The sequence below is a fragment of the Macadamia integrifolia genome, unplaced genomic scaffold (assembly GCF_013358625.1).
Source record: "Macadamia integrifolia cultivar HAES 741 unplaced genomic scaffold, SCU_Mint_v3 scaffold947, whole genome shotgun sequence".
Taxonomy (NCBI): Eukaryota; Viridiplantae; Streptophyta; class Magnoliopsida; order Proteales; family Proteaceae; genus Macadamia; species Macadamia integrifolia.
This window is the reverse complement of record NW_024870592.1, coordinates 140902-162581: the sequence shown is the minus strand read 5'-3', so window position 1 is coordinate 162581 and position 21680 is coordinate 140902. Positions and strand designations below refer to the sequence as shown.

Sequence of the window (21680 nt, the reverse complement as noted above, 5' to 3'; positions counted from 1 at the left end):
GATCTTTATACTTCTTTACCTTAGCTTTTCCCACATTCTTATTAGCTTTATTTCTGACTGACTTGTACCTTTTTAGATCTCTTACATCTTTAGCCATTTGCCTAGTTTTAGAACTGGCTTTCTTAGTCTTAATGGCTGCTTGGACATCATCATCCCACCACCAAGTCTTCCTAGTGGGATGACTTTCTCCTTTTGATTCCCCTAGAACATCCTTAGCAACCTTCTTAGTATAAGTTGTCTTCTCATTCCACATTGTGGTAGTGTCCACCTTAAAGCCCCACTTCCTTGTTTGACCACTCTATTAGTGAATGAATTCAAAATAGCCCCCTTTAAGCTCCATCGCCTTATCCTAGGGCAAATAGGCTCCCCCTCTTTACGATTTTGTGAAGTGAGGCATATAGCCATGACCACCGACCTATGTTGAGTGGATAGACTCTCGCCTGATATCATCACCTTATAGTCCTTACATAGTAATATATTGGACCTTCTAGTGAAGAATAAATCTATATGGCTACTATGATGCCCACTTTTTTAGGTAACCATAAGCTATTCCCTCTTTTCAAAGTAAGTGTTTTCAATGGATAAATCATAAGCAACAACAAATTATAATTTTTATCAAAACCATAGCCTCCTCGGACTCTCCCAACATGTCCATTTAGATCACCCCTTATAATAATTTTTTCTCCTTGGCCAATATCTTGTAGTAAATCGTCCATGTTTTCCCATTAATGTAACTTACTATTTTCATCCAATTGTACTTGGTGTGCATATGTACTAATTATTTTGACAACCTCTTTCTCCAGCGTAAGCTCGATGGATATGATCCTATCTCCAAATCCTCAAACGTCCACCACATCATTTCTTAAGTCTTTGTCCACTACTATTCCCACTCAATTTCTATTACTTTATCCCCTGTATACCAAAGTTTAGATTCGTCCAACTCCTTCTTGGCTTTGTTACCCTTCCATTTAGTCTCTTGAATACAAGCTATATTAATCCTTCTTCTCCTCATGACATCTATTAATTTAGACTCTTACCCTTTAAAGATCCAATGCTCCAAGATGCTAATCTAATCCCATGCTTTTGTTTTTGGACTAGCTTCTTTACTTGCACTTGTTCACTGCACGAGAACCCTTGCCTATTTGTCCTGCATCTGTGTGCTACATCCTTGTCCCGCATCCGTGCGCTGACTTAGCGCATTGGTACATAGTATGCCCTAGCATAAGGTCAGTGAGACATACCTTGTAAATTAAAATAAAACCTAAACACTCATAATATAGGATCCATGCAAAAGTAATTTAATGTAAAATTGGATCACAAATGATTGTAATCCTAGGCAGGATCTAAAATTTTGGCTGAATAGAGAATATGTCCTCCAATAGGCTCTAGCTCTCAAACACTCTCTCACATCAAACAAATAAAAAGAAAATAAGAAAAGAAAGAGAATTCAATGGGGGATTGAGAGAAGGGAAGAAGAACTAGTGAATGGGCATCTCACCCAATTACATCTCACAGCATAACAGCATAAGCCATCTTTTTTTTTCATTAATAAATTTGTTTTCAATGTTGTAGCCCCTTACAAACTTATATAGAAGACTCAAAACTGACTCAAACACTAAAAAGGAAAGGACTGATCCAATCCTTAACTAATTGGGAAACCTAAATTGACTAAAAAACTGAAATAACAAAGGAAAGAGACTCAAAACAGGACTCTAACTAAACTAATGAATTAAATCCCGTTTTTCTACTTTCTACCCATATTTTAGGCCCATTAAAGTGGCCCATTACAAAGAAAACCCATGGGATCAAAGGCCCAACACATACATAACCTAACACAAGGCTTATTTGCAATAAAATAAGCCCATTAAGTGACTTATCTGCATCATAATTGGCTGAGAATACTACAGTGCCAGGTGCTTACCAATCGCACCCATTTCATATATCGTCATTGTGTGAGTGTGTTTTTTTTCCCGCAATGATATCTGTTTTCTTCAATGCTGTTTTTCTTCCTTTTGCATGATCTAGGGAATCTTGGTACTTTTTCTGACCATAATGATCTATTGACGTAAAATGTTTCACTTTCTAAATAGTGAATCTTATGGTAATGTTCGTTCGGCAAGATCTTTAGGGTTTGTGCCTCTTTGGTTTTTGTGTTTTTCACAGCTTAACAGATGCTTTGGCCATGGATTGTGAAATGGTTGGGGTCAGTTCTGAAGGAAATAAAAGTGCTCTTGGACGGGTGACATTGGTAATATGCATTCAATTTCCTTTCATTCTCCTTTCATAGTTTCATTCATTTATTTATTTATTTTTTTTTTACAGTTTACAATGATTAATCAAATAAATGATGTTTGCTATAAATTTTAAATATTTTGATGTCACAACCCTGGTTCTTATATCTCAGACTGCACATGGAGTCCAAGTGGTAATGATAATTACTTTTAAGTTGTGTACAACATTCTCTGTTGAATAAAAGGTTAAAATTTTGGTTAAGAATGAATTAATTCCCAGAACTGTAAATGGACTGGTGGTGTAAATTAGTATGGCATCTTCCACCATTATGGCTTAGAAAAGTATTACCTCTTTGGATAACTTACCATCAGTCCATTTATTATTTTTATATCCCTGTTTTTTGGTATGAACTATTTGTAATTCAATCCACTACCCATTTTCTAGCCCAGTGTAACTTTATGAGATCATTTGGTTGAGGCACTTTTTTTTTTTGGGTGAATAATTAAATATATTAAAACGCTAAGAAAAGAAAAGAAAAGAAAATTACAAGGCTAAGATGCCATCAAGAGGAACTAGGCCTCAGACCAACAACCAGAAAAAGAACAAAAACATCAACCCAAGTACCAAATCTAAACTGCATACATTGTGATCATCCAAAAAATATCAAAATTTCCACTCAGATGAGCGAAGAAACTAAGGGGCAAATGGAATACGATGATTCCTCTCCCTATGCAAAGCAGAGATTCGAGTGTCTTCCCAATTTGCTCCTCGTCAATTTGCTCCTCAATATCCTCCTCAATATGGTTCAACTCAGGGTCTTCCACTTCAGAGGGATCAACTAAGGAGGTTGCATGCCAATCCAAAATATGAAGGAATGAGTTTCCCTCATCTGACTCCAATCTGACTGCACACGGAATGGAATTATCATCCACATTTGCAACCCCAGTCTGAGCATCATTTGGTTGAACCAACTTATCAATCACAGAGGTTTCACTGCCGGGATTACAATACTCCATTGATTCATCTTACCCATGGAGAGGGGGCTGGTGAGAGGGGGAATGCTTCTCCTTCTTTTTGTTCTTTTTCTTTCTCTTGAGTTTAACATCATGAGAAGACAACAAATCTCGATCCATTCTTCAGCCTTGTCTTCCATATCTGAATAAGCCACCATAGCAGCCTCCTTTTCCTCCATATCTTTGGTGATAAGCTTGTCATCCGACTGATTTGAATCCAAATTCGTAACACCATATGCCAAATCCAAGTGAGCTGTAACCGGATAAGATCTAGGCACCTTCTCCTTTAAAACGTGAGTTGTAACCTCCCCTTCCTTAGAGTAATGCATGGGTAAATTAGAGGGGTCATTGTTTACCAAAATTTCTTTAGACGCAATTCTATTATTGGGCCTTTAATAACTGAAATTGCCTTCAATCCATTATCCACCTCATCCAGATGATTATTTTCTCTGTAAATAAACTGCTTTTATTATTTATAACTTAGTTGGTGGTCGCTGTGAGTTCTTTTGCAGCACATGAATACTGTCTTAAACTAGGGGACGCCTCAACCTTGGTTGCCTTGGTCACCTTGTTGGTGTTGCCTTGTGTCCAGGCCCCCTCCAATGCCTTGAGTCACCAAGATGCCGTGACAACTATGGTCTTAATGCCCCCCCCCCCCCCCCACCGTCTTTCCCTTCATCTTTAAATGGCTCTGGTAGGCAGTCCACCCCCGACCTTTCAAAAGTTGTTAAGATATCATAGGTTGCGAAGAAATGCAGACAGTAGTGTAGATTGTTGTCTCTTGTGTTGAACTTCAGTCATTACGGTTGTAGAATATCTAAAAACGCTGCTCTGGCTGGCTCCAGTTATTTGCTAATAAGTTAAAGTGGTACCATGTAGTATCCTTCTTATACAGTATAAAAGAGAGGAATGAAACCACATGTCCCTATTTAAGTATTTATCGATATGTCTGTTAATGAGAAATAATGACTCGGGAAATTTGGAGATCAAAGTGGGAGTTTATGATGAAGATAGAAGTTATTTTATGCAATCTCAGGGCCATGGGGGTTTGTGCTTGACAAGATGAGTTCCTGTCAGTTCCTCTGTAGGGAGCAGTCTTGTTACCATGATGAGGTGGTCAATGCCAAATATGTTTGCAATTGTAGATTTGAATCTCAATTTGTTTTACGATGTTGTAGATCTTCTCTTTTGGGTCTTTTCTGTTTGGTACTTATAGCCCTGGTAGTGAGCATCTTGTCACAACCCACCTGACAAAGGCCCAGCAGCCCATGGACTTAGTTCATTGGGCTAGGTAAGATTCTAGAACTTTCTACCAAAGTGTAGGAAGTCTAGATACTTGTAGAGAGGTCTTGTGTGTAGAACCTTCTACCATTGTGTGGCAAGTCTAAAGGGACTTCTAGAGAACATTCCTAACCATTAGATGGAGGACAAGCGTAAGCATCTTAGGCATTATTTGAGACCTTGGTTGCCTATAAATAGGAGTGACCTCATTTGGTTAAAGCACCAAGCAAGTGAGCATCCAAAAAGCTCTCAAGTGTAATACAAGTTCTTTCACTCAAACTCTCTTGTGTTGACTACTTCTCTTCCCAAGTCTCTTAAGGAGCATAGTGAGGTTAACTTAGTGCTAGTGAGAGTGCTAAGTGCCGGTGCGGTTGCTTAGAAAAGTCTAAGGCCGTGACAATCTGCAAAACTATATGCCTGGGGGAGAGGGACCGCGTGGTATTCTAATGGGACTCTTAACTACCTACGAATGTTAGTTTTTAGAAAGTTGTAAGAAAATCGAGAACCACAGGTGGAGAATCTGAACAAATTTGGGACATTTTCAATAATTCAGTCTGATTGGCCTAGTTTTTGGGTTGAGTAGGTTGTTCTTAGGATGAACAGTTCTGCAAAGTATGGTAGTAATCTTATGGTCAGATTCACAGATACAGAGCTATCCTACTGGGAGTACAAAAACCCAATTACTGCAGAATCAGAGGACATATTAGGGCTTTGATTCAGAATTCAAAGAGAACCAGTGATTAATTAGCAAATAAAAGGCCTGAAATTAGAAATAGAATATCAGGTTAAAAAAGCTCGGATTTGAAGAATTGGACATGAATTAGGATTCTAGAGTTCAATGGATAAAAACTAGAACAGACACTGAAACTGAAATTAAAACTAGAATCATGAATTCAGAATATGAAATTGAAGTATAGCAGGGGCAGAATCATGACTAACAAAACAATATATTAACAAAGCAAATTAGAACTAAGAGACTCGATAAAACAGAAACGGCAGGGTAGAAAGAAACTCAGAGAACTTACTTGAATCCCACCAGCACCCTAACCTGGATCCACCAGGGATTCTATTGAATCTCACAGCAGAACATGCTATGAATCCCTCAGAACCATAAGCTGAAAGCCAATTCCATTCATCAAAAACCGTGGGGAAGGGCCTAGCCCTTACTTGCTTATATAATGCTCAGAATTGTAACCTCACTCTGGGACACCTTCCAATCACTGGCTGTGTTGAATGCTTGAAAATTGGGGCTCCATGTCGAATCTGTACCACACTGCTTCATGATCGCTGTTGTGAGGGATGACACAGGATATTCCATGATCCAGGCTGAATTGTTTCACCACCCTATCTGGCCTGTACTGCACAACAGGCACGTGTTGCTTCTCTTCGGAAGTGATGATTGCTATCAGGTCACCTGGACTTACGATTCGTAGCCCTGTCGTCAATCTCATGATCTTCTGCAGGGTTAGAGGGTCGAACTAAGCGTTCACCTTCTCTGTTGTTGAATTTTGCGTTCGCTCTTGCTATGTATCACTTATCCTTTTCTGCTAGACGACCTTTATTGGCGGATTCCAAGTCCATATCCTTTTGTTCGCTGCTTCATTGCTAGCTGAAAAGCTATCTATTGCTTTTTTTGAAGTGGACGATTCGATTCCGCCTCATCAGTGTCAGCCTCTGTTGTAAATGCAACTGAATCACTAAAAGAAAAAAAAAAGAAAAGGAAAAATGAAGGGAAATAGGACTGGACTCATCATATCCTAATCCATCCTAACTATTACGTCATTATAAAAGGAAAATAGAAGAATAGAACTCTAAAACAAACCCATGATTGGGTGAACCAGGTCTGAACTAGATCTGAACCAGAGATCAGAACTGAACCAGAAAGCTGGTTAAAAAATAGACACTTGAACTGGAATTTTGACCTGGTTCTTCATCTGCATTGACACTTAAACTGGAACCTATCATCTGCTTCAGATCTCCTCGGCTTGAAGTCATTTATCCGCGATGTGGTTAAAGTCGTCAGCATGCATCCACGCTCAGTCGGATCTCAGACGCTGCTTCCACTTGACGAGAAGGAATTGGAATCCACTTCCCTTGTGAGTGATAGTGTACTTGTCGTCCAAGACGTCCACGATTGGGTCAATCTGAAAGAATGTTCCGTATCACCATAATCTGAGTGATGTCCCAAATATAGAGTGAGATCAGCCACGTTGAAAACAATAGTTATGGCCATGTCTAGGGGTAACTTTAGCACATAATCGTTAGTTCCAATTTTCTTAAGGACCCTGTAGGGACCCATTTTCTGCGGGTGGAGCTTCATGTTTGCATCAGGACATCACCATATCTCTAGGTTGAAACTCTACATAATGACGATGGAGATCAACTGAAGCTTTGTAGGAATCATTGCTAAGGGCTATCTGTCGTCATACATTGGTATGCACCTCTGTGATGTGGTGTATGAACTCATCTGCTTCAATACTCGTGTGCTTGAAGTGGGACAGGAACAGGATTAAGAATCCCCTTATCCTGAACTCCAAGAACAATCTCAAAAGTACAAATTGTTATATGTAAACTCGACAATGTCAAATATAGATGACCAGGTTTTCTCAGATTCACGAACAAGGCTGCCTAGTAAGTTGCCAAAACTCTGGTTAATGACCTCCTTTATGGAATGCTATAGAGAATTGTAGTTTGTTATTAGTCTTCATTGAAAAAGTTTTCTAGAAGTAACTCACACTTGACATCTCTGTCTGGCACAATAGAATTTGGCAAACTATGCGATCAACCTTGAAGAGTATAGCGGCCATGTGACTGGCATCAAAAGTCTTGCGGCATGATATGATGTGCGCCATCTTTGAGAACCGATCAACAAATATTGAATCGTGCTTCTTTATATAGTAGGCGGTCAAGCACAAAATTCATGCTGATATATCACCACTTAGATCCGGCTCTACCCAAACTTTTCTGGTTTACCTTAGCGTTACCCACCTGTCCAAATGTTGCTGAGCAGTTTTTGGATATCAAACGGACCTCCCCAGAAGGTAATTTTAATGTGGCCGATTTACCCTCTTTTGCAATCAGTTTCGCTATAGCACCTGCTTGTCACAGCCTGCCCACTGAAGGCCCACAAGCCAAACCCAATGGCTTAGTTAGGCCCAGTTTCTACAGATTTCCAACAAATTGTGGAACTCTAGATATTTTGTAGTAGATCTTTTCTAGAAGGTATTTTGTAAGGAGATATTATGTAGGGAGATTTCTAGAGTTCTCCACTAAGGAGGTGGGAAGCTTCTAGTTTCCTCCCCAACCGTTGGATTAAGACACATGTACATATCCCAGCCATTCATTGTAACTAGGAGTGCCTATAGATAGATGTGCCCTCATTTAGCCAAGGCACCAAGCAAGTGAGTTCTCAAACCTTGTACTCAAGTGTTCTCTAGTGCAATACAAGTTCATTCTTCTCAAACTCACTCTTGTGTTCACTTCTTCTCTTCCCAAGTCCCTTAAGGATTGTGGTTAGGCTGACTTAGTGCTAGTGGAAGTGCTAAGTGCCGGCGCGGTTGCTTAGAAAGGTCTAAGGCCGTGACATGCTGCTCTAGCTAATTGTCCACCCTTTCCTAGTGTGATTTCTTTTAGTCAAGTAATTTAAGCTTTGTTTTTTTAAATGTAACATGACGAAAACAGTCAGAGATAGGAATTGAAACCTTTTGTAGTCTTCCTTATTGTTGATAAGGAATTCTATTTTCATGGCAGTGGATTCCAGAAATATAGATCTGAATGTGTTCTGCAGAATATATGACCCATGCTCCTATAGGTTCTTTAAATTCCATAGGTGGCGAAGCTACTGAGATCAATGTGGTCAATTAGAGCAATACCAAATCCTTCTAGAGCCCAAACTCCCATTTCTCCTGCCCGTTGTCCACCCCTGCTTGGCCCTTCCTCTAAGGGTTAGTGTAATAAGTGCATAATGTCCACTGGAAAACCGTTAGCCCCATACATGGTCTTGGGACTTTGCAGACTGTTTTTGGTAAACAGTCGCTGACCGATCCTGGAACTTCAGAAAGAATGGTACACATAGAAGTCAGATTCAATGGTGATGTGTGATATGTAACTGATTGGAAACAGAAACAATATCAGTACCTCAACCAACAAGGAAGGAGACATGGATAGAAATTTGAAGAACAAAAGAAAGGATATGTTAGGCATCTCACCTAACTGTGAAGAAGGAATCCCACCAAGGTTTCCCTACTGCATCCCACAAATCCACAATAGAGCAGTTTTGAATCCCACAAAACCATGATCTGTCTGTCACAGAACTCACAAACTCAAGGCTAAATTATTTCTTAAATCAATGGTAGTGAGTATGATCCCTTACTCTTTATTTTGATGGAAACAAGCTAAATAGGAAACCCATATATTACAACTTAAGTCTTTCTTCAAAGTAGAAGCTATTCTGGAACACTACAATATAGAAACTAATTACTTAACCTGTATAGGACTTAAATGCCTAATATATTTGGGTTTATAGAATTGGCAGCATTACAATAGTAAACCAAAAAATACTAAGCCCATGCCCATATAACCAATTGGACACTCAAATTAAGCCTAATAACCCGTTCTTGGTCCAGTTTGATTCTCTGGTTTGCAGCTGGCCTTCTTGTTCTCTTAAACTACATCAAAGCTTGTCCACCTATGAGGATGGGGAGTTCAACGATGATGAGGAAGAGGAGCATACGGTGTCCACGTGGTCAGCCATATTTTATTGACTGAAACCAAGGGAGAGGACTGGTGGGAGATATTGTATATTCTACACTCGCATGAGCAATGTCTCTAAAACAGCACAGGTGATTGTAGACAGTGGGAGTTAGGCTGACATAGTATCTCAAACCTTTGTCAACTAGGGTCACCAGATACAGAAAGCATCCCCTATCCTACAAGATTTCTCTTCTAAATGACATTTGGAGGTTGACAGGAGAGGATCCATGCCATCAAAACTCCATGGATATTATGAAGTTTGGTGCGATGTCATATCCATGAATCTGATGAATGTTTTGTAGGCCGACTATGGATGTACAAATACAATGTGCTGGTAGGTGGCATAAAAAACCAGTGCATATTTAGGTTCAATGGTAAGAACATCAGGTTCAACCTTGTTAACATCCCAGCTGAGAGGGTCAGGCATGAGGCATTAAAGGTCAATTTGATGCAGGTCAACAAGGAAAAACAGGTTGACCAGAAGTTACTAGCACTACCGCATAATCATCTACTGCCTTTGTGTTTCCATCGGGAAGATGAAGAAGAACTCCTCTTCTTATTGTTATTAAAACCCCTTTAATTCCCCCTTTCCCATATTGCCCCTTCTTTCCCCCAGATCCCTTCTGTCCTTATTTTGTTTTCCCTTCCAAGATTACCATTCCAATTACAACCCCACCCTCACCCATGCTTTGCTCCCTCTCTATCATTAGTTGGGTCTCCTCTATCTTTTGTTTCTCTATTATGTGCAAGGAGGTTGGGTATTTCCCGGTTACAGTATAGGCCAAAGGAGGTTGTCGAAGTTTTCTGGTGTCCTCTGCCGCCAGGATGGGTTAAACTAAATTCTAGTGGCTGCTCTCTGGGGAATCCAGGTAAAGCAGGGGTGGGTGGAGTGTTCAGGAATGATAAAGCTGAAGTTCTGAAATCTTTCAGACCGTTCTTGGGTGTGCAGACTAATTTTGAAGCAGAGATATTGGCAGTGATTTCTGGTTTGGAATTTGCAAGAGAGATGGGAATCACTCATCTATGGATGTGATTCTGTGGCGGCGGTCTTACTTATCTCTAATTGGAAACTCCCTTGGATTGGGCTTCATCGGTGGATGAGCTTGACCCGTATTTGCAATAGCTGGTCTGGAAATAACCCATTGTCTTTGTGAAGCAAAACCTGTTGCAGACTTCCTGGCAAAGTCTGCAGCAAAGTTTGAGTTATCTTCTCCATTTTCTTCTTGGCCTTTGTTGGTTGTAATGGATTTGGAATTAGATAGTCAAGGGTGCCCTAGGTATCGCTTTAAATAATTATTTATCTTTTTGTTGGGATTGGGTTCAAGTGTGGTTTCTATTTTGCTGTTGGCAATGCCGAAGGTGTAGTCGTTTCCCTCAGATCTCAAATTTGTAGCTTGGTTGTATATTCTTTCTATTCTTTTTCCTTAATACAAATGACTTTCTAGCGAAAAAAGAACCTTCTATTATTCGGGTCGGCCCATAAGAGAACCCAATAGGGTTTCACTTCAATATTTTGATCTACATCAAGCAAAAGTACAATCACATTTTTTTTAGATGGGTACACTATAGAAGGGGGGGGGGAAGTTAACAGCCAGGAGACTCGAACTCGAGTGATGCGAACCAGGTTTCTAAAATCAGAAAACGGTTTGCTTATGGACTCATTTAGGGGTGAATTAACTCAAAAAATCAATATAATGGCGATTCTGTAAATAACATCAAATTCCTAACAAAGGGCAATCTGGTAAATAGATGATTACTTCAATAGAAGAGAAAATATCAAAGGAAGAAGCAACGTACTAGTTAGGGAGGGGTAGATTTAGAAATAAAATAGAATAAAAGAAAGTGGGAAATAGAAACAAAAGATAGGGGCAATTCTGGGATTTAACAGGAATAAGGAAATAAACCTAGCTTAAGTGGTGTTCTTCAACCTCACGACAACCAGAAGGGGAGACGGCCTCTACGGTTTTACTGGAACTCTTCCACTCCAGCTTGGATCGACCTAGGGCCTGGAATGGAGAATCGCAGCACAAGGAAGTTGTGTTTGCAGCACCAGGGGCTCTCGGTTTTCCAGATTAGATGGGTTCTTCGAACCTGCAACTGGATAGTGCGATGGCAAGAGCTCAGATCTGATTCTGGGTTGAATTTCTTCACAACAGAACCATGCCTCGAAGGAGATGACCTAGGATTTGCATCACCTAGGAGAGAGTTACCTTCACTCAAAATCTTAGTCCAAAAAATCCATGCATGAGGGAGATCGATCAGCTTCAAGGAGACCGCAACGATCGCCAGAAACAGGGTAGGGAAACAAACCAGAAAATTAGAAAGGGAGAAGAAAAGAATCACCGGCAGCCATATTCATGGTTATCACCCAAAAAAATCATCAAGTTCTAATTCTCCAAAATTCTGAATTTTTCATTGTGTTACATCAATATAAAGGGAAGCAAAGTTTAAAATTGGAAACTACCCTAAATAGCAATTGAAATAAAATCTCCTACTAAATTTACCACACCCTACACTAAAAATTAAGGAAACAAAAATCACCCAATTACTCCCAAAATTTCCCATGCCTAATTGCATCAACTCCAGAGCTCCTGGTGTATGCGGGCTTTGCACACCGCAACCTCACCAACTGCAATAGGTAGTTGTTGTTAAGGACGACCATATTGATCACCTGAAACAAGTCATGAGAGCACTTCAGGCTGAAAAGCTCTACATCAACTTAAAGAAGTGCTCCTAAGGTTGTCTTCGTTGGTAATTGTTTCTTCGAAAGGTGTTGAGTCTGGTCCAAAGAAAGTCAACAGCATCCTAGCTCGGCAGATACCTAAAACTCTCACTAATGTTTGGAGCTTCCATGACCTTTCTTCTTTCTTTTGTAGATTCATCCAAGATTTCAGTTCGAGTATGTATTACTAAATGTCTGAATCAAGCAGGGGAAAGTTTAAGTGGAATCGTGCAACCACTAAAGCTTTTGAGCTTATCAAACAAAAGATTTCAGAGTCCCCAATTTTACAACTGTCAGATTTTGATCGGGTATTCGAGGTTGCTATAGACACTCAATGCCTTTGTGGAGTTTCACATGCAAGGAGGACACCCAATTGCCTACTCTAGTAAGAAGCTGAACAATGCCAAGAAACAATATTTTCACACAATTTGGAGATCTATGCTGTTGTGCAGGTGTTGAAACATTGGACATATTACCTCATCGCGAGTGATCACGTTGCTCTCAAGCATCTTCATTCCTAGAAGAGTCAGTGCAACCGATACGCCAAATGGGTCACTTACCATTAGGAGTTTATTTTTGTGCCCAAGTACAAGGCTGGGAAGGAGAACATTGTTGCAGATGCTTTGAGCAGAAAAGTGTTGACCTTTCATTCATTCTCACCCAATGCAATAAGCATTGATCATATCATGGGTGTGTAGACAAGGATTTCTTGGTGATTTATCATGAGTTGCAGTAGGGTGGGAGTGATGCAGTACAGTACTACCGTAGGAGGAAGAAGCCCACTTGAACTAGCACACAGTTCCTTGGTTCTGGTTTTGTCTTGACAGGTGAGCTGGTTGTCAACCATCTCTATCATCTTACATGCGTCGGCTTGATGGGGGAGATCAGATCTTGCATGGGTCCCGCTTGGAGATTGGATGCTGCTGAATATATTCTTTTAGAGATTTGTCTTTAATCTAGTTTCTATTTTGTAATAGTTTCTTAGAAGGAAGTTAGTAATTACTAAAATATTTAGTTTCTAATTTCATGTAATTGGCTACTTAGTAAACAAGATATGTTAAGTAGAAGTTTCTATTTTAGTGGCTTACTATTTTCCTTGTAATAGCTGAGGATCCTTTCTAGAGGGATTCCTTTTTAGTTTACTTGGCAGACAAGTATTTACGCACTCATGAGGGGTTTCTATTCTTGTAATCAGTCCATTGATTACTACAAAAAAGATCAAAGGGCACACTAGCCCATAAAACTGTTTTGGAAAACTTGCTCTATGGGAGTGTGTGTACTGTGGTGAATCATCACAGCCCTCTTGGTGAAGCAAGGTGGTGAATCCTTGGTTTGGGACTGGTGGTGAAGCCTTTTGCGCAGGCCATAGGTGGTGAAGCCTTTTGCGCAGGCCATAGGTGGTGAAGCCTTTGGCCGTATCCACTTCTATCTTCTCATCTTCTTTTATTCTATTCTTTTTTCTTCTCTTATTGTTCTGTAGGTATTCCAACAACTTTATCTCTCTATCTTGGACTGTAATTTGGTGAACTCTGAACTTAATTTGTGTCTTAATAATCCTTGGTTGTTATCCTCATAAACTCCATTTTTTTTTATTAATTTTACATTTTCAGGTCTGCGATAGGACTGTTTTCACAGTGTACATGTCTGAACTTCAGTCACTGTTTTCTGAGTATCTAACCTTCAGATTGGGCTGAGTTTTCACTATGTTATTCCCTTCCCCTTCTACTCCACTTGTCCCAAACTTGAGCACCATCGCATTGATGGATTGAAGTTATTCAAGTTTTCCTTGGTTTTTATTTTCTTTCCATGTTCATGTCTCCTGATCTAACGATAATCTTGCTTTGATATTTTAACCACGCACTCATCCCATTCGAACCTCTAACATATGTTAGTTTAAGTCCCATTAGATTTGTGGTTTGCAAGTTCTAATCGCATTTTCAGCCATATTCTTAGTTTTATGGTTCACTGCGATTCTGGTTTTTTGTAGGTTTGGTAGTGTTTGCTTTGTTTCAGCCTAGCCTACCTCATCAAGCTTCATATTCCTGCACTGTGTTATCCTCCTCAGCTGCGGTAGTAACAACATTAAACCTTCATCTCAAAGTGAGAATTTGGCAACGGCCCCAAACTTAGCACTGTTTCTTTGCTGCTATTCATGGGTGCCTTGTCCTTGTTTTTAGGGGTACTAGAAGGTTTTCCTGTAGGTTTGGCTGCAGGGGTTCTCTGATACTTCCCGGCTTGAGAACTGAACCTCCTAGAGGGAATCTTTAAATTCTCCTCTGCCCGTAGGATAAAAACAGCACTGCAAATCATACAGGTCATAAATTTTAAGTTCCATTTGAATTTTGGGATTTAGGCGTGACATGAACCATGAGATAAGCTGGAAGCCATCCTCATCGACATCTATACATGAATGTGTGCATTGAACTGCAGTTGAGCTTTGAAAGTTGGGGGGGGGGGGGGGAGGTGTAGATATTCAGACTTCAGTTCTTCCTTCATCTCCTCTCTTATGGTGAGTGCTGTGCCAGGAACTCAGAGCCGTTGCTTATACGATCTCCACCACTTCTTGGCTGGTCCTCTTACTAGCTTGGCTAATGCTAGCTTAAGTTTCCTGGGCTCTATCAAAGTATACCAATCTATGTAACCATCATGGAGGTAAGCCAGCCATAGAATACTTAAGGATCGAGTTTCCCGTTGTACTTTAAGTTCCAACTTAACCTTCTATACACTGTTAAATCTGTCAATTAGTAAAACAAGAATCAGCTATGGTGTGCATGACATCCTCTAGAAAGACCTTCTGTGTACGGATTTTCTGTGGAGCTCTTCCTAAAACCTAAAGTATTGTTTGCAGTTGAATGGTGAGGCAACCCCTCATATTCTAGGACAGCTACTTGATCAAAAAATTGCCTAACAGTTTCAACCAATTGATTTATAGTTTATAGTAGCCTGGAGACTGGTTTCATTAGGGTTCCTAGTATCAATGCTAGCCACATCTCTTATACCAAATAATGGGATTCTAACTACTACAAGTGTTAGGGTTTAGAAACCCTTGAAAAAAAATATAGAACTGTGGGTATGGAACCTTTAACAGATTTGGGAGATCTTCAATAACAGAATAGAAATCGGTCTGAATGGGCTGATTTTCTGGTCGACTAGGCTGTTCTTCGGGTAGAACAGTTCTGGAAAATTATGGTAGTAATCTGATGGTCAGATTCACTGATATGGAGAAATCCTACTGGGTGTAGGAAAACTCAATTACTGCAGATTCATAGGACAGATTAGGGCTTCAATTCTTTTGTTTTTTTGGGGTAAGTAGGGTTTCAATTCTGAATTCATAGAGAGCTATAACCAGGGATTAATTAGCAAATAAAAGGCCAAAAACAGAATATCAGTTTCAGAAAAATTAGAACTAGAATCACTAATTCAGAATATGAAATTGAAGTATAGGAAGGTAGAATCATGACCAACAAAATAATATGTTAACAAAGTAAATCAGAACTAGAAGGTTCAAGAAAATGGAAACCACAGGGTAGAAATATACTCAGAAAACTTATTTGAATTGATGGAGACAAAGATAGAGAAGAGAATAGAGATATAATGAGGAATCCTCACCTGATTTGTAGGGCTGGATTCCCACCAGTATCCTAACCTGGATCCCACCTGGGCTTTTACTGAATCTCAGCAGCACATACTCTGCATCTCACAGAACCATAAGCTGAAAGTTGATTCCAGTCATAAAAAATTATGGGGAAGGCCCTAGCCCCTTACATGCTTATATAGAGCTCAGCATTGTAGTATCTCTAGTGCAACTGAAACACAAAAAATAAGAAGGGAAAACTGAAGGGAAACAGGACTGGACTCATAGTATCTTAATCCAGCCTATTGACTGCAATATAATAATACGAAAATAAGAGAATAAAACTCTATAACAAACCTCACAATAGGGTGAACCAGAGATCAGAACTGAACCAGAAAGTTGCTCCAAAAATAGAACTGTAGGTTATAATTCTGGCTTGGTTCTCCTCCTGCGTTGGTACTTAAGCTGTAAGCTGATATCTATCGTTTGCATCATACTCCAAATATCCTTCCCATTCTTTTATGTTGCCCCCCACCCCCAAATGCAAATACATAACCAAAATGGGCTTATTTTATTAGAAATAAGTTTAAATATGTGTTGGACCTTTAATACCATGTGTTTTCGTTGTAATGGGCCACATTAAATGGGCCTATAATATGGTCAGAGGCTAGGCATATAGGATTAGTTAAGAGTCTTTATTTGTAGATTTTAGTCGTTATTAAGTGTTTTAGACTTTTAGTTAAGTTGGATTAGGATTCTAAGTCCAGTCCTGTTTTCAGTTAGTTTCCTAGTTAGTTTATGCTACCTTGTTAGTTAAGGATTGGGTTAGGGTTTTCTTTTTTAGTGTTTGAGTCTTCTATATAAGTTTGTAAAGGGGCTTAGCATTGTACAAGAATTTTGATTAATGAAAAACTTTTTGCTGCTTCGCTTCTCCATTGGTGAAGAACCTTGTGTTTGATCAAGGAATCCTTGAGTTAGATCAAGGCTGGTTGGTGTTTGATCCATCCAAGCACCTTGCGGTGTGAAGCCTGGGTGTTTCTCTATCTCTACATTGTTCTTCCATCCTTCTTCCCTTCATTAAGAAGTAAGTTCAAGTTCTAGTTATTTTCTGCAATTCATCTTCTAGTAAGTTCTGTTCTAGTTGAGGTTCATATGCAAGACTTTTTTTGCATGAATTCTGATTAGAAGAATCCAGCCATTAGAATACCTTACAGATTTTGGGAATTTGTTGTTCACTGTTCTAGAGAGATTCGATTAGAATCTCCATCAGATCTGACTTGCGGATCTGGATAATAATGAAATCCCTATTTTACCCTTATTTCTTAAATGGAATTCTGTCTTTTTAAATACTGATTCAATTTTAGTGGTTTCTCTAATCTGATATTTATAGTATATAATCAGAATTGATTACTCTACACATTCTTCTCTTTTTTGGAAGAGTGGTGAAATTACTGTTCCACCCCTCTCCTAGCACAATTAGGATTAACTCATATCATCTGATCCAGCCTTTAGATCGATCTAAGATTTTCAGCAATTGTTCATCCCTTTATTTGTTGAACTCGATTTGGGGTTGGTGATCATCTGACCATTTGATTTGCTGTTATTAATCATTCTTCTAATCTGGTTTTTTATTCTCTGAGAAAAGGTCCTATTTGGTACTGTTTTGATCGTTCAATTACAGTAGTACATTACCCCCTCCCTTAGATGATTTTTCTCTTTTTATTTATTTATTTTTTGAAGAGGGGGGGGGGGAGGTGCTTGTAATTTTAACATCATAAGCTTTAAGCTTTACTTATTAGATGGTAAGAACTGTTGAGATGTTGGGAGGTATGGTCCCACATCGATTAAGTTCGGTCCTTTTTGCCTTCATATACTTGAGGACCCTCCAACATGGTATCAAAGCTCTGATCTATTTGTTGTCCTCCCTAAGTAATAAACCATTGGCGGGAATTTCGCCGCATCCAATCCCCAGTTCTTGTTCACCCCGGATGATCATGTTGGGTGAATTGTGACCTCGTACGATCGTGTTGGGTGAGCAAGAGCCACTTCATCACAGTACTTTTGGGCTAACAGGTATGTCGAAGCTACATGTGAGGGAGAGTGTTGAGATGTTGGGAGTTATAGAGGTATAGTCCCACATCGATTTAGTTCGTTCCTTGGTGCTTCATATACTTGAGGAGCCATCTCCACCTAATGCCTTGCGGTTTTGGGTTGGACCCTCCAGCAAGAAATACTATCCAATATAATCAACTTGTGTTCAAACATGGATCAAGATTTAAGAATCATATATATATATATATATATTTCTTTTTGGGTGGGGTGGGGGGGTTGCTTGCAATTTTAACCTACTGGGCAAGGATTAAAGTATTGGTATCGGTCGGATAAATTTAAGATACGTATCGGAGGGTATCGTATTGTATCGGAGATACGGTAAGATATGCTAAAGATGAATGATTAAAGTATTTGATCAGCTAAATTTAAGATACATATCGGAGGGTATTGTATCGTATCGGAGATACTTTAAACCATGCTCATGGGTTGTTTGCAATTTTAACCTCATACCTTGTGCTCAGGTATAGATCAGGAATCATCTCTTGCAATATGTAGGAATTTTCTCCTTAGTTGTTGCAACAAGACCACTATGGATTGTTCTCCACAAAGCTGGCGGACTTATCATACTTTTAGATCTGAATATCTGTTGCAAATCCCAAGTTTCAGGGACAATCACTTTTCGATGGGCTTCTGAATTTAAAACTAACCTGAGTTTTACTTTTACCTAAAGATATGTATATGAGAACTTAGTTGAAGAATGTACCATTTTTTTTTTTTTTCAGTGAGAATTTAATCGAAGATGTTGAATTGGCCATGAATGGTGGTTTTGCAAGTCTGTTTTTGTGATAGCCATGTGAGTCAGTGGATGGCCACCTCTAAGCTGGTCAGTTTGTCAAATCAAGGGAAATGAGGTTTTGGGTCTGGGTCCCTTTAGGAGGTTAGTTTTTTCTTGCCAAATGTTGTGGTATTTTCCCCCTTGGGAGTGAGAGGATTAGATTCTGTCGGAGGATCTTTGGTGCATGAGATCATCTTTAGAAAACAATACATGGACTGTTCAGATTCCTTTGGGAGATAGCTACACCTTGATAGAAGTAAATGATTTTTAGATCCAAACCCGGTTAAAATGGATTAAGGACTGGAGAAATTGTAGAGCAGGATGTACAACTGTATGGATGGTTAACTCTTATTACAACTGTATGGATGGTTCTCTTATTACAACTGTATGGATGGTTAACTCTTATTACAGTTCTTCGTCCAATTTATGGTATACTGAGTCTATCTTTCACTGGGTAATGCTTTCTTTCTTGAAAAATCTGGTTCCCTATCAAGTAGCTTCCCTGAAAAATTGATGTATGTTTATTATAGTTAATGTTGTAACATTCAAGTTCATGTCTCACTCTAAGATATCATTAAAAATATCATATTTATTTTATGTATTCATTGACAATTAACTCCAGAAGTTTATTTCAGGTGAATACATGGGGGAATATTGTATATGATGAGTATGTTCGTCCAGTAGAGCGTGTAGTTGACTTTCGCACTCAAATAAGTGGGATTCGACCCTGTGACTTGAGGAAAGGTTGACTTTTTTCCCCATTCTGTTTCATTATTGAGCTCTTTTCCACTGGCCTGTTGGAATAGAGGATAAAAATATCAGTGCATGTTTATGATGTGATGTATTAGAGTATATGAAAGCATGAGTCAGTTGGAGGTCTGTGGACACCCATAGACCTCCATACCTATGTGTCAGTTGGAGGTCTCTGGACACTGATAGACCTCCCAATGTTTAGTATATGAGAGCATGTGTCCGTTGGAGGTCTATGGACACCCATAGACCTCCATACACCTATAGACCTACATACCGTGGGATTATATTTAATTCAAGCATATCTTTGTTAGTTTCCTATTGGGTTTAGGGTAGTTGTTAGCTAAGTTAGAGTTAGTATCTTTTTTTGTTATGCCTTCTAGTTTTCTATTTAGGTTGTGTTTTTGTGATAGCTAGTCTATATATTGAATGAAGGAGGCAGTCACAACCATGTGGTTGTGACCCCCCAAGTTACAGCTATCTCTTGTTCTCTTCTATTTCTCTTCTCTTTTTCTGCCTCTTTCTTATTATTTACATGATGATATCTCCAGCAAAGGACTTCCAGTCTGTTCAAAACAAAGTGGCTGAGTTGATTAATGGAAGAATCCTTGTGGGCCACGCCTTGCGTAACGATCTTAAGGTTCACATATTTCATTTTCCTTTGTTTTTGTGCTAAGTGTAATTCCGGATGATTAAGCAGGATATGTTTATTGTACAGGCATTGTTGTTAAGTCATCGAAAGAAGGATATACGGGATACCTCAGAATATCGACCCTTTCTAAAGTAATGATTTTCTTCTTGGTTATTTGTCACTATTGCAGTTCTATTGACTTGTCCTATGCTTTCCTGCTTCTGTATGTTTCAAACTTATATGTGCTCAATGGTTTAAGCAGGGAAGAAGGGCGTAAAAGGTCGCTTCGTGATCTTGCATCGGAGCTTCTTGGAATTAAGATTCAAAATGGGGAGCACTGTTCTGTAAGTTTCTGAAATCACTTCCAGAGTATGCTATATTACATTGTCTCTGGAGTCTCTGCAATGGATTGGGAGCTACAATATAATGTAATACTGTATTTGAGAGATCAAAACGGTACCAAGAACAAGATCGAAATACAGAGAATAAAATCCAGACTTAGGAGAAATTAAATCGAACATGTCCCAATGGTCTGATGGGCCTGAAATGCAGTTTGAGTTGTCTATTCAGTAGATGGAATGGTTGCTGAAAATTTTAGATTAATCCACAGGTTGGGTTAGAATTTATGCAGCAGTCCTAGTAGCCATAGGATGAGGGTACAAGTGTATAACGGTAATTTAACCGTTCAAAACAGAAAGCAGAAGATGAGAGTATGATGACCAATTGATCCAGATCATAGACTATGAAATTCAGCAATACCAGATTGTTAAAACCAGTAAATCAATTCTATATTCAGATGCACAGAACAGTAATTAAGATATACGGACAGAATTGGAAATCAGAAATAAAATCAGATCTGCTGGTGAGATCTTGGAGGAATGCTGGCTGAGTTCCTCTATTAAGGTATAGAGCAACTCCTAAAATTTTGAAAAAGGTTTTGATGGCTAGATTGCTTATTCTCAAAAGACATGTAGCATATGATCTAGAAGCAAAGGTTCTAGTTGCCAAAAATTCTCAGAAATGAAACTTGTTAATGGATGAAGAAGATGAAGCAATAATAAAAACATTAGAAAAATAACACTCGGGCTTCACATAGCAAGGTGGTTCGATTGGCATTGGAGGGCCTTCCCAAACACTTGGGCGATAAGGAGGCCACAAACACCAAACCATAGTTGTCAAAGTGCTAGGCAACTTTAAGGCATTGGTTCCCAAGTGTTTTAAGCGATAAGGTGGCCACCAGGTGGCGCGTAGGTGACCTAAGCGCGCATAAAAAATTTCAAAACATCGATATAGTTTTGTTCCTACTTCTCAAATCCAAAGGGACAATCTATGTGGTAGGGTTCATGGACACAACTTTCCACCCATATAGTTCCCTTGGTGTACTATAAGTCTGTAGCGAAAGGACAAAAAAGTTCAAATATATATATATATATATGTGTGTGTGTTAGAATAAGGATTAGTGTACTGCAGGGGCACATTGGGGATTTCCTCCCTCCATTGATTCTAATTAGAGTGGGGTGGCTAGATGGGGGGTATACTTCTAAATACTTCATATTTTCTGTTTTGTACTCCTATCATGAGTCTATCATGATTTTATATTATAAATAGGGGACTTGTGTGATCAGTTAAGGACACAACCATTCTCCCATTCTTCCTGTTAAAGTAGTACCATAGCCTAATTTATGATCTAGGTTTTCAGTTTCCAGCCCCTTCTCCTTCAAGAGTCATAGACCTTCACCTTCCCTTCCATTACCTTTGTTAGCCCCCCATCTTATCCTACCTTTGTCCCAATAACCTACCATAGGGCAGCACTAATGAGGTCATTCCTATGAATCTAG

The 21680-nt window shown here is 39.2% G+C and overlaps 1 protein-coding gene across 8 annotated transcripts in view; it reads left to right on the top strand.

The window, feature by feature from the left end:
- LOC122070573 (RNA exonuclease 4) overlaps positions 1-21680 on the top strand; it is a 41936-nt gene that overhangs the window by 3460 nt on the left and 16796 nt on the right. For 4 of the 8 annotated variants that reach the window (XM_042634763.1, XM_042634761.1, XM_042634758.1 and 1 more), the window contains exons 4-8: positions 2164-2248; positions 19097-19205; positions 19763-19851; positions 19930-19994; positions 20102-20186. In XM_042634763.1, coding sequence (XP_042490697.1) covers positions 2164-2248; positions 19097-19205; positions 19763-19851; positions 19930-19994; positions 20102-20186 — 433 coding nt within the window. The remainder of the gene's footprint in view (positions 1-2163; positions 2249-19096; positions 19206-19762; positions 19852-19929; positions 19995-20101; positions 20187-21680) is intronic. The other 4 variants (XM_042634764.1, XM_042634762.1, XM_042634759.1 and 1 more) reach the window with 1 other exon arrangement.